This window comes from Nothobranchius furzeri, chromosome 2 (genome assembly GCF_043380555.1).
Source record: "Nothobranchius furzeri strain GRZ-AD chromosome 2, NfurGRZ-RIMD1, whole genome shotgun sequence".
Lineage (NCBI taxonomy): Eukaryota > Metazoa > Chordata > Actinopteri > Cyprinodontiformes > Nothobranchiidae > Nothobranchius > Nothobranchius furzeri.
Genome location: NC_091742.1, coordinates 1,420,544 through 1,433,675, shown reverse-complemented (window position 1 = coordinate 1,433,675; position 13,132 = coordinate 1,420,544). Strand labels below are relative to the sequence as shown.

The 13,132-nt window shown below is 46.0% G+C and overlaps 2 protein-coding genes across 3 annotated transcripts in view; one reads left to right on the top strand and one right to left on the bottom strand.

Moving 5' to 3' along the window:
- The first annotated feature begins 1,366 nt into the window (after nt 1–1,366).
- The window catches only part of si:ch211-278j3.3 (E3 ubiquitin-protein ligase RNF19B), a 31,704-nt gene continuing 19,938 nt past the window's right edge, over nt 1,367–13,132 (top strand). The window contains exon 1 of one of the 2 annotated variants that reach the window (XM_015947148.3): nt 1,367–1,580. The gene's annotated coding sequence lies outside the window, so the exon portion shown is untranslated. The remainder of the gene's footprint in view (nt 1,581–13,132) is intronic. The other variant, XM_015947146.3, reaches the window with a different exon arrangement.
- Nucleotides 8,720–10,367, bottom strand: LOC139066315 (nascent polypeptide-associated complex subunit alpha, muscle-specific form-like). The gene is made up of 3 exons (XM_070548762.1): nt 10,239–10,367; nt 9,757–10,189; nt 8,720–9,669 (listed from the first exon to the last, which is right to left on the bottom strand). Exons 1-3 carry the CDS (start codon nt 10,365–10,367, stop codon nt 8,720–8,722), a joined length of 1,512 nt encoding a protein of 503 aa, XP_070404863.1.

The window sequence follows — 13,132 nt, the reverse complement described above, 5'->3', positions numbered from 1 at the left end:
AGTACCTTGACTTGATGATACAGTGATTCATTGTAATATAATTTGGCAGTTTCATTTCATATGATAAAGATAAATGATCTGCATTTGTATAGCATCTTTCTGAATCAGAGGAGGTGCATAGAATAGAATAGAATAGAATAGAATAGAATATTGATCCCACGGTGGGGAAATTCACTGGTTAAGTGTTGGTGTTGCTGTAACAAGTAAATTTCCCCACTATGTGATAAAAAAAGTATATTCTATTCTATTCTATTCTATAAAGCACTTCCTCTGACTCAGAAAGGTGCTATACAAATGCAAATCATTTACCTGTATTGTATCAAATTAATGTGCCAGTAAAAATTGGGTTCGTATTAAATTGTACAATTATATATAACTTTAAAAAAATACATTACTACTTTTAGTGGCATCACAATTACATTTTCTAGCTATTTTTAGTTAAATATTTCCTAAATGATCCATGACATAGATTTTGTTATTTTTATTTTAATTTTTAACAAAAAATGTCTGCGTCAGTCTTGGTAACAAAAAAAGAGTTAGTCATTACCGCAGCAAAGTCCTGACGTTTATTTATTTTAATGTGAAGGTCTACGGCCCTATTCCGGATGTGTTGTCGTTTTTTGGCTGGAAGAATCTTGACTCGGTACGTAGTTTCCGGTTCCTGTACCCCGTTGATTTGTGGTAATTGTATTTATTGTTCTTGCTGCGTTCAGCAGCTTTGATAGATAGATAGATAGATAGATAGATAGATAGATAGATAGATAGATAGATAGATAGATAGATAGATAGATAGATAGATAGATAGATAGATAGATAGATAGATAGATAGATAGATAGATAGATAGATAGATAGATAGATAGATAGATAGATGATAGACTGAACTGAAAGATTATTTTATATAATAAATCAAAGGCTGCAGTTGTACACCTGGTAATGTTTCTAAGCAGGTTTTTGAATTTATTCCTGTCATAAAGTCAACAAACACCTAAAACCGTATAAGACACTGCAGAGAAGAACAGAGCTCTAGGGGTCAGAGGTTATGAGTCACAGAGTTGTTTGCTGCCTGAGGGAGTTAGGGTGGACAGTTCGTTGGGTGATTTTTCTATTATTCGATGATTATATGACGATTCAATTTTATGATTCCAGTTTATTACATTTATTTTACTCAGACATTCCCGAAACTGTCTGCTCTGGACAGGGGATCCTGGGGCTCTGCGTCATTTAGCTGCTTTCACCGCAGCGCGTGCCCCCCCCCCCCCCCCCCCCCCCCCCCCCCCCGGCCGCTACACGACACAACCATCACTCCAGATTCGGTCGACAGGCTCTTCTTCTGTCCAGGCTGACCATCACACACACACACACACACACACACACACACACACACACACACACACACACACACACACACACACACACACACACACACACACACACACACACACGCCCCCTCTCTGCAGCCTTTATGTTTTCTGTGCGGCAGTGACGAGGAGGAGAGGTTTCTGTGTTTGGTCCTCGAGGGGAGGAGGAGTCAGCCGTGTATCGTTTACGCTGCAACGAGAAAAAGGCGCTGCGCAGGGAGGTAAGGTCTACGCAACAGAAATGATTTGGGGTTTTATTTGCTGCCCGGACTAACTTTCAGGTGCGCATTCACACCGTTTCGGTGTTTTCTTTTAGACAGGCCCATGTGGATTATGCAGAGGTGGAGGTGAATGCGACCACACAGCCCATTAAACATGCCACTCCCTGTCTGAATAGCACACTGATGCATTGAATAAAACCTCATATTAATCCTTATAATAATGCAGGAAAATGGAAATTACTGCTAATTTAGAGAAACGGCGGCGGACTTTTAGTTGTCTCATCATTTCACTTTTTGTTCCTTTCCAGACGCATTAGCTATATATGTACAGTCTATAGAGGCCTGGGTCCGATAGGATGTCTTGAATAATAATGTTAATAGATCCATTAATTTTAGAGGTCTTCAGCTTTATTATATTTTACAGACACGTGTTGTGAAATTAAATGATGTAATCTCAAAACGAATCATATCACAGTAAAGCAGTTTATGGTCAAGAGTGGAGCATTGTGGGGAAACTGAATGTTTTGGTCGAAAAGTCCTGTGTGTGTGTGCGTGCGTGTGTGTTTGTGTGTGTGTGCGCGCTTGCGTGCGCGCGCGTGTGTGTGTGTGTGTGAGGTCATGCTAATGCCTCTGAAACCCGCATTGCTGATGTGGGCCTTTGTCCAGACAGTTATTCTTTAATACCATCAGTCGTCTCATCCTCTGAGATCAGACGGGAACTACGACTTCTGACAGAAAAACGACACCTGGTTTACAACAAGTGTCTTAATTATGAATAAAAAATGTCTCTAAAGGTGGAGATTTGTTCTGTGGGGCTGTGAAAAACTATTTACTCTTTTGAAAAGGTTCAAATCAAGGCCACTGGTCTTTATTTTCTTGAAGGCATTCCGCTTCTCATCTGAGGAGCTTTGTAAATTCTTCAGAATGTGAAATTAACTAAAAAGCTCCACCAAAAACACGAAAAGGCAGCTAGAAATTTGTGTTGTGTCATGTTCCTGGGAATGTGTTTAACCCACGACATGAAGAATCATCACAAGACGGGGGGAAAAGTTCAAAACAATGATTTATTTAAGGAATCTAACAAAAGGTGTCCCTGGAATAAACCCAGAGTAGTTGGAGCCAGAGAGAGTCAAAGTTCTGCAGGTGGAGGAGGTCGAGGAGGGCAGGTGGAGTGACGGGGTGAGTCCAGGAGAGGGAGCCAGGCAGGGTGGCAGCGGAATAAGAGGAGAGGCGAACCGTGAAGTCCAGGAAAGTATGGTTCTTTCCAGGTGAGTAATCCAGTAAGGTTCTGCTTCTTGGATGGAGGATAATATCCAACAAACCCAGAGCGTCAGGGTTGATTGTCCCGTAATCCTGGAGAGAGGATACAAAACTTGAGTTCAAAAATCCAACACAAGAGTCCAAGAATAATCCAAGAATTTCTCCAAGCCAATTATCTACTTAAAAACCAAGCAACCTAGAACGAGTGGCCAAAATACTACCATGAGTAGTTAATCATCCAGCGCTGTGTAGGGGTTCCCTCTCCTCTTAAATAGAGCTCTGCTGCGGATGACCTGAGAAGCTGCAGCTGCCACTGATTGCTAATGCCCTGCAGCTGGTGAGCTCCCTCTCCTGTAATGAAGAGCTCAAAGATGTTATAGAGATGAGGAGTACCCACCCCACCACACAACATGTTGTGATCGATGACCATCTGACTCTTGAAGATCGTGTTGCCTCTGTCGCTCGTTCATGCCGCTTTGCGCTGTATAACATACGAAAGACCAGACCGTACCTAACACAACATGCTACCCAGCTCCTGGTGCAATCTACTGTCATCTCCCGCCTCGATTACTGCACTGCCCTTCTAACTGGTCTCCCAGCCTTTACTGTGAGACCTCTTCAATTGGTCCAGAATGCAGTGCCGCTTCTGGAATTCAATCAGCCTAAAAGAGCACACGTCACCCCTCTTTTCACTCAGCTCCAATCGACTACCACTAGCTGCATGCATCAAATTCAAATCGCTAGCACTAGCATACAAAGTCCTGGATGGTACGGCTCCCATCTACCTGAATCCTCTTGCAAAGGCTTATGTCACTTTTTGATTTTCAAAGACCCAGCTCTTCAGAGAGCATCTTCTAAACTAGGACCCTCCCTGCACCTGTCCCCCACTCTACTGTCCACTCCTTGTTCACTTCCCTCTAGGATTCATTATGCTGCCTCACTGCCACCTAGGATTGACTGATTAGTGTTTGTTGTTAGCCTCAAGGACAACCTGCTGGCTTCATTATCACTTGTAAGTTGCTTTGGACAAAAGCGTCTGCTAATTACTCACAAACGTTTTGGGCCGAAAGCAATGATTGGACCATCCGGTTGTTGGTCTCGCCGAACCACCGCAGCTCCCTGAGTCCTCCATTTATTACACACTCACTTATTTAGAAACAGAACGTTGGTGTGAGAAGTTCTAGACTCGGAGAAACAGCTACCACTTCCACTTTAGGACAAACCAGAGTCCCAGAGAGAAAAACGCCATTTGAAGTCACAACAACAAAAGATGTTTGGATGGTTTGGACGTAGAAAATGGCGACTGGTGTTTAGCGCTATCTCGAGTCCTCTGGCAATGTCGGTTTCTGGTTCCGGTTCTACAGATCATATAGTAATCAGATCTGGTTCTGGCTAGTGTAATTAAACCAATGTTTTCTTTGGCGGTTACTTTTTCACATACAGCCAGTTTGGTTAGATGGCTATTTTCCTCTGATATGAAAAAAGTCTCCGTAACCCTAACCCTAACCCTAAATCTACCATGGTCTTAATGGGTGACCCCGCCAGGAAAGTTGACCATTGAGCAGGATTGATGGTTTATCAATCAATCAATCAACCAACCAACCAATCAATCAATCAATCAAAGCTTTATTTATAAAGCGCCTTCCGCGACCCTGTCGGGAAGCCCACAGTGCTGAACACTGTACATGAGAGAAAGAAGTAAAAACATTAAAGTAGAAAACAAATGGGTAAAACAAGAGATAAAGAGGCCAATGAAAGCAGGGAATTAAAATTAACATAAATGAAGGCCTAACTAACTCAAACACATTCAGGGAATGCCAAGCGGAGGAGGTGGGTTTTTAGGCAACTCCCAAAGGCTAGCAGAGATGGGGATAGCCTGACTGAGGGTGGCAACTGGTTCCAGAGTGACTGGGCTAGGACTGAGAAAGCCCGGTCTCCACGAGTACGGCACCTAGAACGAGGGACAGCGAGCAGGCCTTGGTCAGAGGAGCGCAGAGCGCGTGATGGGGAATGTCTGTTCAGGAGTGTGGCTAGATAGGGGGAGTACTATCCGGGAAGAAATTGCAAACAAAGACAAGGAGTTTAAAGTGTGAACGATAACAGACCGGAAGCCAGTGCAGGGAGGCCAGAACTGGACTGATGTGGTCCCGTTTCCTGGTCCCAGTCAGAAACCTGGCTGTGCTGTTCTGCACAACCTGTAGGCGACGCAGTGATGATTGACCCAGTCCTGCATATAGAGAGTTGCAGTAATCAAGCCTAGAAATTACAAAAGCACGGATTACCCGCTCCAGGTGGGCTCTCGACAGCATGGGCTTGATTTTTGCAAGGCGTCTCAGATGAAAGAAACTGGACCGGATCACAGAGTTGATGTGAGCATCAAATTTAAGTCCAGCATTAATTTTCACCCCCAAACTGGTGACAACTGAGTAGAGCCCTGCACTGAAGCCCTAGGCCCTCGGGTCGGGCCAGAGAATCCTGAAAACCTTTTCAGACCGGGTCGGGCTGGGGCTCCACCCCCTCGGGCTGGGCTGGACACGGGCTCAGATTTTAGGCCCGTGCAGAGCTCTACAACTGAACCCCCTTCAGACAGGCCATGAAAAATGGAAATGTTCAGGACTCTGTCCGTAAGACCTTTGTGTCTGAATACAAACATCTCGATAACGTTTTCTGTAATTAAACTGGACGACGCCCCTAGTAACAGGTCCGGACTTGTCACGGACAAGGTGTCTGCTTCAGACTGATGAGGTCGAGTTCCGGACAGGGAGGAGGGGGAGGAGGAGGGGACCGGGGGACACTGTGCGCACCTAGATAGCGCGCTCCTGTAGCATGCGGCGAACCATGGCAGCTCGCCTCCTACGGTACCGCCTAGACGCGCGACGGAGCGCTTCACACCGCTTCACACCGCTTCCGTGATTCCTTTGAACCATTGAGCTTCATAATCCAGGTCTCTTATGCGTCTTCGTGTGCACAGAATTATGCTAAACATAAGTCCGATCAGTGAGAAGAATTCTATCTCTTCGTCTGCCATATTTGACTGAATGGCTTTGTTTGGGTAAATGATGCATGTACGCCCGCCGCACCATGTTTTTGCAATATCTGGGTACAGCCTTCCCATCCCCTCCCCCTTAGACATCTGGAACTTTTCTCTGCTGTGTGAAGGCAGCCGAAAGGACAAGTTCCAGTACAAAAGTGGTGTGTCTGAAAACACAGTTCTGGTTAAAATCCGGACTGAGTTGTCCACACATATTCCAGAATGTCAATCTGCAAAGGGTTCTGGTTTTGAGTAGGGAGAAAGAGGGCCAAGATCAACATAACGACCCACAGCCCAGCTGTTGGGGTGAAAAACAATGAGCTCTGTCTTTCCCTCATTCAGATGCAGATAGTTGGCCATTAGCCAAGACTTCACCTCGTTAAGACAGGACACAAAGGACTAGATAGAGAGACCTTTCTCTTGACACAATGGAGAGTAAATCTGGCAATCGTCGGCATAGAGATGGAACGCTAGCCCATGTTTACGAAAGATTGACCCCAGAGGAAGCAGATAAATGGCAAACAAAAGAGGACCAAGGATCGATCCCTGCGGGACCCCCCAGCGGAGCCCCTCCCAAGAAGAAAAAAAACATCACCTAGTTTAACACAGAATGTCCTGTTGTGGAGATACGATAACCAATCCAAAGCAGACCCTTTGATCATAACCCATCGTTCCAAGCGATCAAGCAGAATCACGTGGTCAACCGTGTCAAAGGCTGCCATCAGATCTAACAACAGAAGCACCACAGATGTACCCTGATCTAGTGATAGATATCATTTAAGACCCTCAGTAGAGCTGACTCTGTGCTATGGCCAGACCTGAACCCTGATTGGAAAACCTCCAACAGATCAGAGTCAGCTAAATGTGAGACCAGCTGCTGATAAACGACTTTCTCAAGCAGTTTTGATGTAAAAGGCGGGGTAGAGATAGGCCTGTAATTTTCGATCACAGAGACATCAGCACCAGGTTTCAGTTCAAACAGTTCTAACCCTGCCACATGGACCTCAAGGGAGGAGTGAGCACCACCTCACCCCTGCCACATAGACCTCAAGGGATAAACCATCAATTCTGGCGGGGTCACCCATGAAGACAGTGGGAGAGTTAAATAAAAGCAAAAAAAAAAAAAAAAAAAAAATCTGCAAGAGAACAAATGCTCAGCACTGCAGACAACAAGATTCAGAAAGTGTGTTCCAGTTTTCTACTCCTCTTGGGAATTCTAAAGGAGGGAAAATAGCTTTAGGGCATGATCCATATTGTGTAATAATCCCATCTGTTATTTTATCTTCCACCAAGACATGTGTGATGTCAAAGCAACAACTTGCTGGATTATATGCATCCGGCCCGGTCAAATCTTAATATGAATTTATCAGAAAATTGGAGAGGCTTCGATAAACTGAAACAGTTACTTTTTTACGTTATTGTTATCCAGAGATGTCATGTAACACTGCAAATACTTCACTGCATTACTTTTTTGGGTATCTAATCTTGACTGGAATAATCATCCATTAGTGGAACTTTTCACACAATTTTCAGTACTTTCTACTCCATGTATTAGAAAAAACCTTATTACTCCTATTTCATTTTGGCTCGCTACTGTTTAAAAGACAATTATATACAGATAAATTGTGCCATTTGGTCAGAGAGAATTTGATTGCAGCTGGAAAATAATTTTAAGTATCTACAAGTCCGACCCCCTACTGGTTTGTACCATCCACATATGGTTCTTCATCGTTTTTGCTTTGCACTGAAATGCATTGATTTTCAGTGGGTAAATGTGCAGCTAAAATAGGTAGCCAGGTGTATCTCACTTTTGTCAACATTAACATTTTTATATAACTTTATAGTCACGATTAGAGGTTGACCGATATTTGTTTTTCTAATGCAGATACTGACGCCGATATGTAGGAGACATCACCGGCTGATGGCCGATATGTACTGTTGATTTTATGGGCAGAATTTCATGGCCGATATCTGGTAGGGATGTCCCGATACAACTTTTTTTCATTTCCAATACGATACAGATATTACAATCTTCTGTATTGACTGATATCGATATGATATCAGCTCAAATCATATGTACTTTTACTTATTTCATAGTGTGGAATGTATAAAAGGCTTTATCAAGTGATTTTACTCAAACAGAAAACAAAAGCCAGCAACAGTAAGTATAAAAAAACTGACCAATTTTTATCAACCTTTAGCTGCATAAATGTGAACAGCTCGAAAACAAAGACTATATTGTTCGCTGACCAACCGCTACAAGTTGAGTGTGTAAAGTGTAAATTTCACACACTGCGAAAATCCTCATGCAATGTTTTGTGATCCTGCTTCAAATGCACAATGAGGTTAGACATATTAATCTTCCCTGGTTCTGCTCCACCATGGGAAACTTGTGCTTGACAAGTGTTGCACTGAGCCAAACTGTCTTTTTCGGACTTTAACGAAAAATAAAGCCTCATGGCCGACATAGTTACTTGCTACTTTGTTAGCACGCACTGTGTCACGTGCGCTGGTGAGTGAAGCGGAGGTGAGGATCCACATGCGGGTGAAGAAGATGGGCAGGCAGACAAGATTAAAGGCTTTAATAATGAACACGCTGACATGGAAACAATGAACCGAAGAGACACACAGAACTGAGAGGGTTTAAATACATGAGGGCTGGGAGCTTGGGTGATTGGAAAATGAGAGGCAGGTGGGAGTAATCAGAAGACGCAGGACTGCACAGAGTGGGGAGAGAGGACAGGGTGTGACAGTGACCCCCCCGCCTTCCCCGAAGGGCAGCACCGGACGCCCTTAACTGAGTCCAGGGGACCGGCGTCTGGGACACAGGAGGAGACGGCGACTGAGTCTAGGGGGCTGAGGAGGAGACGGCGACGGGCTCTGGGGGGCCGGCGTCTGGGGCAGAGGAGGAGATGGCGACAGGCTCTGGGGTGCTTGCACCTGGCGAGGGCAGGGCCAGCGGTGACTGTAGGTGGAGCTGCTGCAGGGGAGCCACTGACTTGGCAGGAGGCGAAGCCGCTGATTTGGCAGGAGGCAGAGCCGCTGACTTGGCAGGAGGCAGAGCTGCGGATTTGGCAGAAGGTGGCAACCGGAGTGGAGGCACTGAAGGCGCCGACTGCAGTGGAGGCGCTGACTGGAGTGGAGCCGACTGGAGTGGAAGTGCAGACATGAAGGGGGACGCCAGAGGCACAGACTTGAGGAAGACGCCGACTTGAGTGGGGACGTCGACTTGGCTGGGGATGCCGACTTGTCTTGGGACGCCGGACCGGGCACCAATAGGGCTGGAGGCGCCGGACCGGGCGCTGACAGGACTGAAGGTGCCGATTTGAGTGGAAGCAAATCCGCTGCAGGGGGAGGTGCCGGAGCTGCTGCGGGAGGGGCCGCCGACTGGACTGGAGGCGCCGGAGCTGCAGCGAGAGGGGCCGCCGACTGGACTAGAGGCGGAGTCTCTGCTGCAGGTGGAGCCTCTTGGACAGGCGGAGCCGCTGCAGGCGGGACCGCTGACGACTTGACTGGCGGCGCCGGAAGTGGTGCTGACGACTGGACTTGCGGCGCTGGATGTGGCACTGACAACTTGACTGGCGGCGCCGGACGTGGCACTGACGACTGGACTGGAGGTGATGGACGTGGCGCTGACGACTGGAAGGACTGGGCCAGGGTCGGAGCTTCTTGGGCAGGCTGGGCTGGAGCCTCTTGGACAGGCTGGACTGGAGCCTCTTGGACAGACTGGACTGGAGGCGCAGGACCTGGCGCTAACTAGACTGGTGGCGGAGCCGGTGAATGGACTAGTGACGCTTCCTGGAAAAGCAGGGAGGTTAGAGTGTCGAGCTGGAACTCCTGGAGGCTGAGGATCTTGATGGAGCCAGACCAGCTCAGCTCAGAGACCGGCGAGCTCTGTTGGATGGGCTGTCAGCTCGGTCCCTTGGCCTGGAGATGAGGTCGCTGCTGACTGGACCGGAGGCAGGGCCACTGGCTGGATGGGAACCCTCTCCTGGAGAACCAGGGGGATAGAGTGTCCAGTTGGAACTCCTGGAGGCTGATGAGTTGACGGAGCCGGCCCAGCACCGCTTGGAGGTTGGTGAGCTCCGTCCAATGGGCTGCAGACTTGGTTCCTCTGCCTGCAGATGAAAGAGGTGCTGCCTGGACCGGAGGCGGGGCCGCTGGCCCGACTGGAGGCGGGTCCGCTGCAGGCGGCACCGCCGACCTGACTGGAGGCGGGTCCAAGCTGGCGCGCCGAGCCGAGGTGGTGGTGAGCCTGCGGTGCCGCTCCGGGGCTGGAGGTGTTAGTGGAGCCTGGGTTCCTTCCCGGCGCTGTGGGCTAATGCCAGGGGAGCACACAGCCAGCCTGGTGCCCACATAGCAAGAACAGTCCGGCTGCGTCTCCCAGTCCAACCTCCCATCTGGCTCCGGGAGGGTGGAGAGTATCGCCGAGGCTCGATGGCGGCATCTGCGGCGTTGGAGGTGGAGAAGCCGGCTGGTGGCCCAGGGTGAGCCATCGGAGCAGGTACTCCCAGGGGAGAACTTTCCCGCTGGATCCTTCGTTAGGTCAGTTCATTCTCTCACGCGCGCTGGTGAGTAAAGCAGAGGTTTTAACATTCTCCCTCTCCTGATAATAACTTTTTGTTTCCTTGATGTTGGATGTGCTACTGCTAGTTTACCCGTTTAATTATAGATCCACTAGGATAAATACAATAAAGTTTATCTCTCACCAAATAGAATATTTACTAAGCAATCACGGTGTAACCATAGACACATTGCTTGGTGTGTGTGTGTGTGCATGCGTGTGTGTGTGTGCGTGCGTGCGTGTGTGTGTGTGTGTGTGTGTGTGTGTGTGTGTGTGTGTGTGTGTGTGTGTGTGTGTGTGTGTGTGTGTGTGTGTGTGTGTGTGTGCTCTGTCTACTCGATCCCCAGTGAGTCGTGGAGGATGGCTGCTTATACTGAGCCAGGATTCTCTGGAGGTTTCTTCCTGTTAAAAGGGAGTTTTCCTCTCCACTGTCGCTTTATGCTTGCTTAGTATGAGGATTGCTGTAAAGTCACTGGCACTAGTCAGTGACTTGATGCAATTTGCTGGGTTCCTTATATAGGAAACATTATTTCTGATTGGCTTAATGAACTGACCTGAATTGGAATGTTTATTATGTGAAGTGCCTTGAGACGACTCTTGTCATGATTTGGCGCTATATAAATAAAATTGAATTGAATTGAAAGACTTACTTGTTTTAAAGAAATGTCACAAACTCCGCATCTGTTGAGGTATTTTGCAAACACCCGCGCAGGCTTCTGTCTAACACTGTTGGCTATATGCTGAGCCGTGCTCAATTCAAATATCTTGGGGCTCTATGGGACAGGGGGCGGGCTTAGCAAAAGTGGACGTTTTGCCTAAATTATCACTTTTCTAAAGACACCACTGATCTGAATCAGTACATGAATTAGTGCATCCCACATGAATAATATCATATTTCACTTGCTTCCCTCTCTGTATTACTTGAACTTGTTTTTTCCAACTCTGCCATCTGTCCAAATCAAGAGCTGCTTTATCTAGAAAAAATTTCGAATCAGTTGTTCATGCCTTCATCACATCTAGGCTCGACTACTCAAATGCAGTTTTGCTGGGTGTCAATAAGTCAACCCTTGCCCGACTTCAACTCGTTCAAAACGCAGCTGCTAGATTCCTAACACGTACTGACAGGTGCCAGCATATAACACCAGTTCTCAAATCCCTTCATGGTCTTGCCCCCTGTACTTATCTGACCTTCTTTCAATTTATACTCCCGGTCGCACACTCAGGTCCTCCAGCCTGTTGCTCCTCGAGGTACCGAAAGCGTGTTACAAATCATGTGGACAAAGAGCTTTCTCTGTTGTCGGTCCTAAACTGTGGAACGAACTTCCAGTCACAGTTCGGCTGGCATCCACCTTGGCAGATTTTAAGTCTAGACTAAAGACACACTATTTTACCCTTGCATTTAACAGTTAGCTGTTTTTTGTTTGAGCCCATGTTTTCTTGTATATCACATGCATATTTGACTGTTTTTAACAGTTGTTCACCTATAAGTAGTTATTAAATCCTGCAAGTAAATCAGGCTTCAGTTTTTTAAACTTGCATGTAAAAATGTCACACTACAAACAAGGACTTTGCTACAACATTGATGTGCCATTTCCAGGAACATGTGATGTGGCGTCACAGCTGAGCATCAGGCGGCAGGATTTGGAGTCTTATTTCCTGATATTTGGAAATCTTTCCTCAGATTGGATAACAGCAATGTCACTCTACCACTGACTTGCAACATTGATATTTTATCTCTATAAATAACACAAGTTTGAAAGAGTTCTGTCGTGTGGTGGATTTGCTAATGCTAACAGTTAGCTTCTACTAGCCGAGACATTCTCTGCTGTTTCCTGGACACTAAACCAACAAGAGGCTGCCTCGTCGTGAGTTAAGATCGGTAAATCCATGAACGTTAAGCGTTAGTCATCTATTTTCTATCAGAAGCTTATGCAGGATATCGGTGTGGGAGACTGTTTCATGTTCGGCTTGCATGAAAAACTCAGAGTGACCGATTATAATCAGAAATAAAATTTAAAATAAAATGTTTTTTTCAGTGTTCCACACCTTAAAAATGTTGTCAATATTTCTGTTTTATTTTAATTATTTACTGGTGTGAATCAACATGCTAACCCATAACAGAGGTTACAGTAGGAATACAAGCGACTTCTATTTTCACGTTATGTAAGGGTGTCTGTCAAAACTATCTGCTTAGGGATCCGTTTTCCTCGGGCTGTTGGAGATAAATAAAAAATGAGGCTTTGCTGCTGTGAATTAAAGCTGAAGCACACGGCTGCAGCTTTTATTGGAGGACAGAAAGATTCTGAACGAGCACAAATAGGTTTACAAAAAGTCTTGAGGAGCTGGTAGTTTGCGTTAGCAGACCTTTTGGGAAGCTTCTTTGCAGTAAACGGTCATCTGCTGTTGACTTGTTTCTCTTACTGCCCGTAAGTTGAGTAATCCAACATTTATAGCATTTAAACCATTTAAAATGTTTGTTTACTCTTAAAAATTTCAAATATTCTGTTCTTCATACTCATTAAATAATTTTAGGTCAAAAACAAAAATGTTTCATAAGTCGTCGGTATGGAATGCTTTAAAGCCCAACCAGAAATCAGGAGAAAGTTACATAATCAGGATTTTGCCTTGTTTTGTTCATTTAATTGGATGTTATGGCTTCTTTCCATAAAAATGTGTAATATTAGCATAACCCTACAA

Coding starts and splice junctions, on each gene's coding strand:
- LOC139066315 (XM_070548762.1), bottom strand. CDS start 10,367: ATGGCTCACCCTGGGCCACCAGCCGGCTTCTCCACCTCCAACGCCGCA. Junction 10,190..10,238: donor CTGGGAGACGCAGCCGGACT/GTTCTTGCTATG, acceptor CCCTGGCATTAG/CCCACAGCGCCGGGAAGGAA. Junction 9,670..9,756: donor CCATCCAACAGAGCTCGCCG/GTCTCTGAGCTG, acceptor CTGCTTTTCCAG/GAAGCGTCACTAGTCCATTC.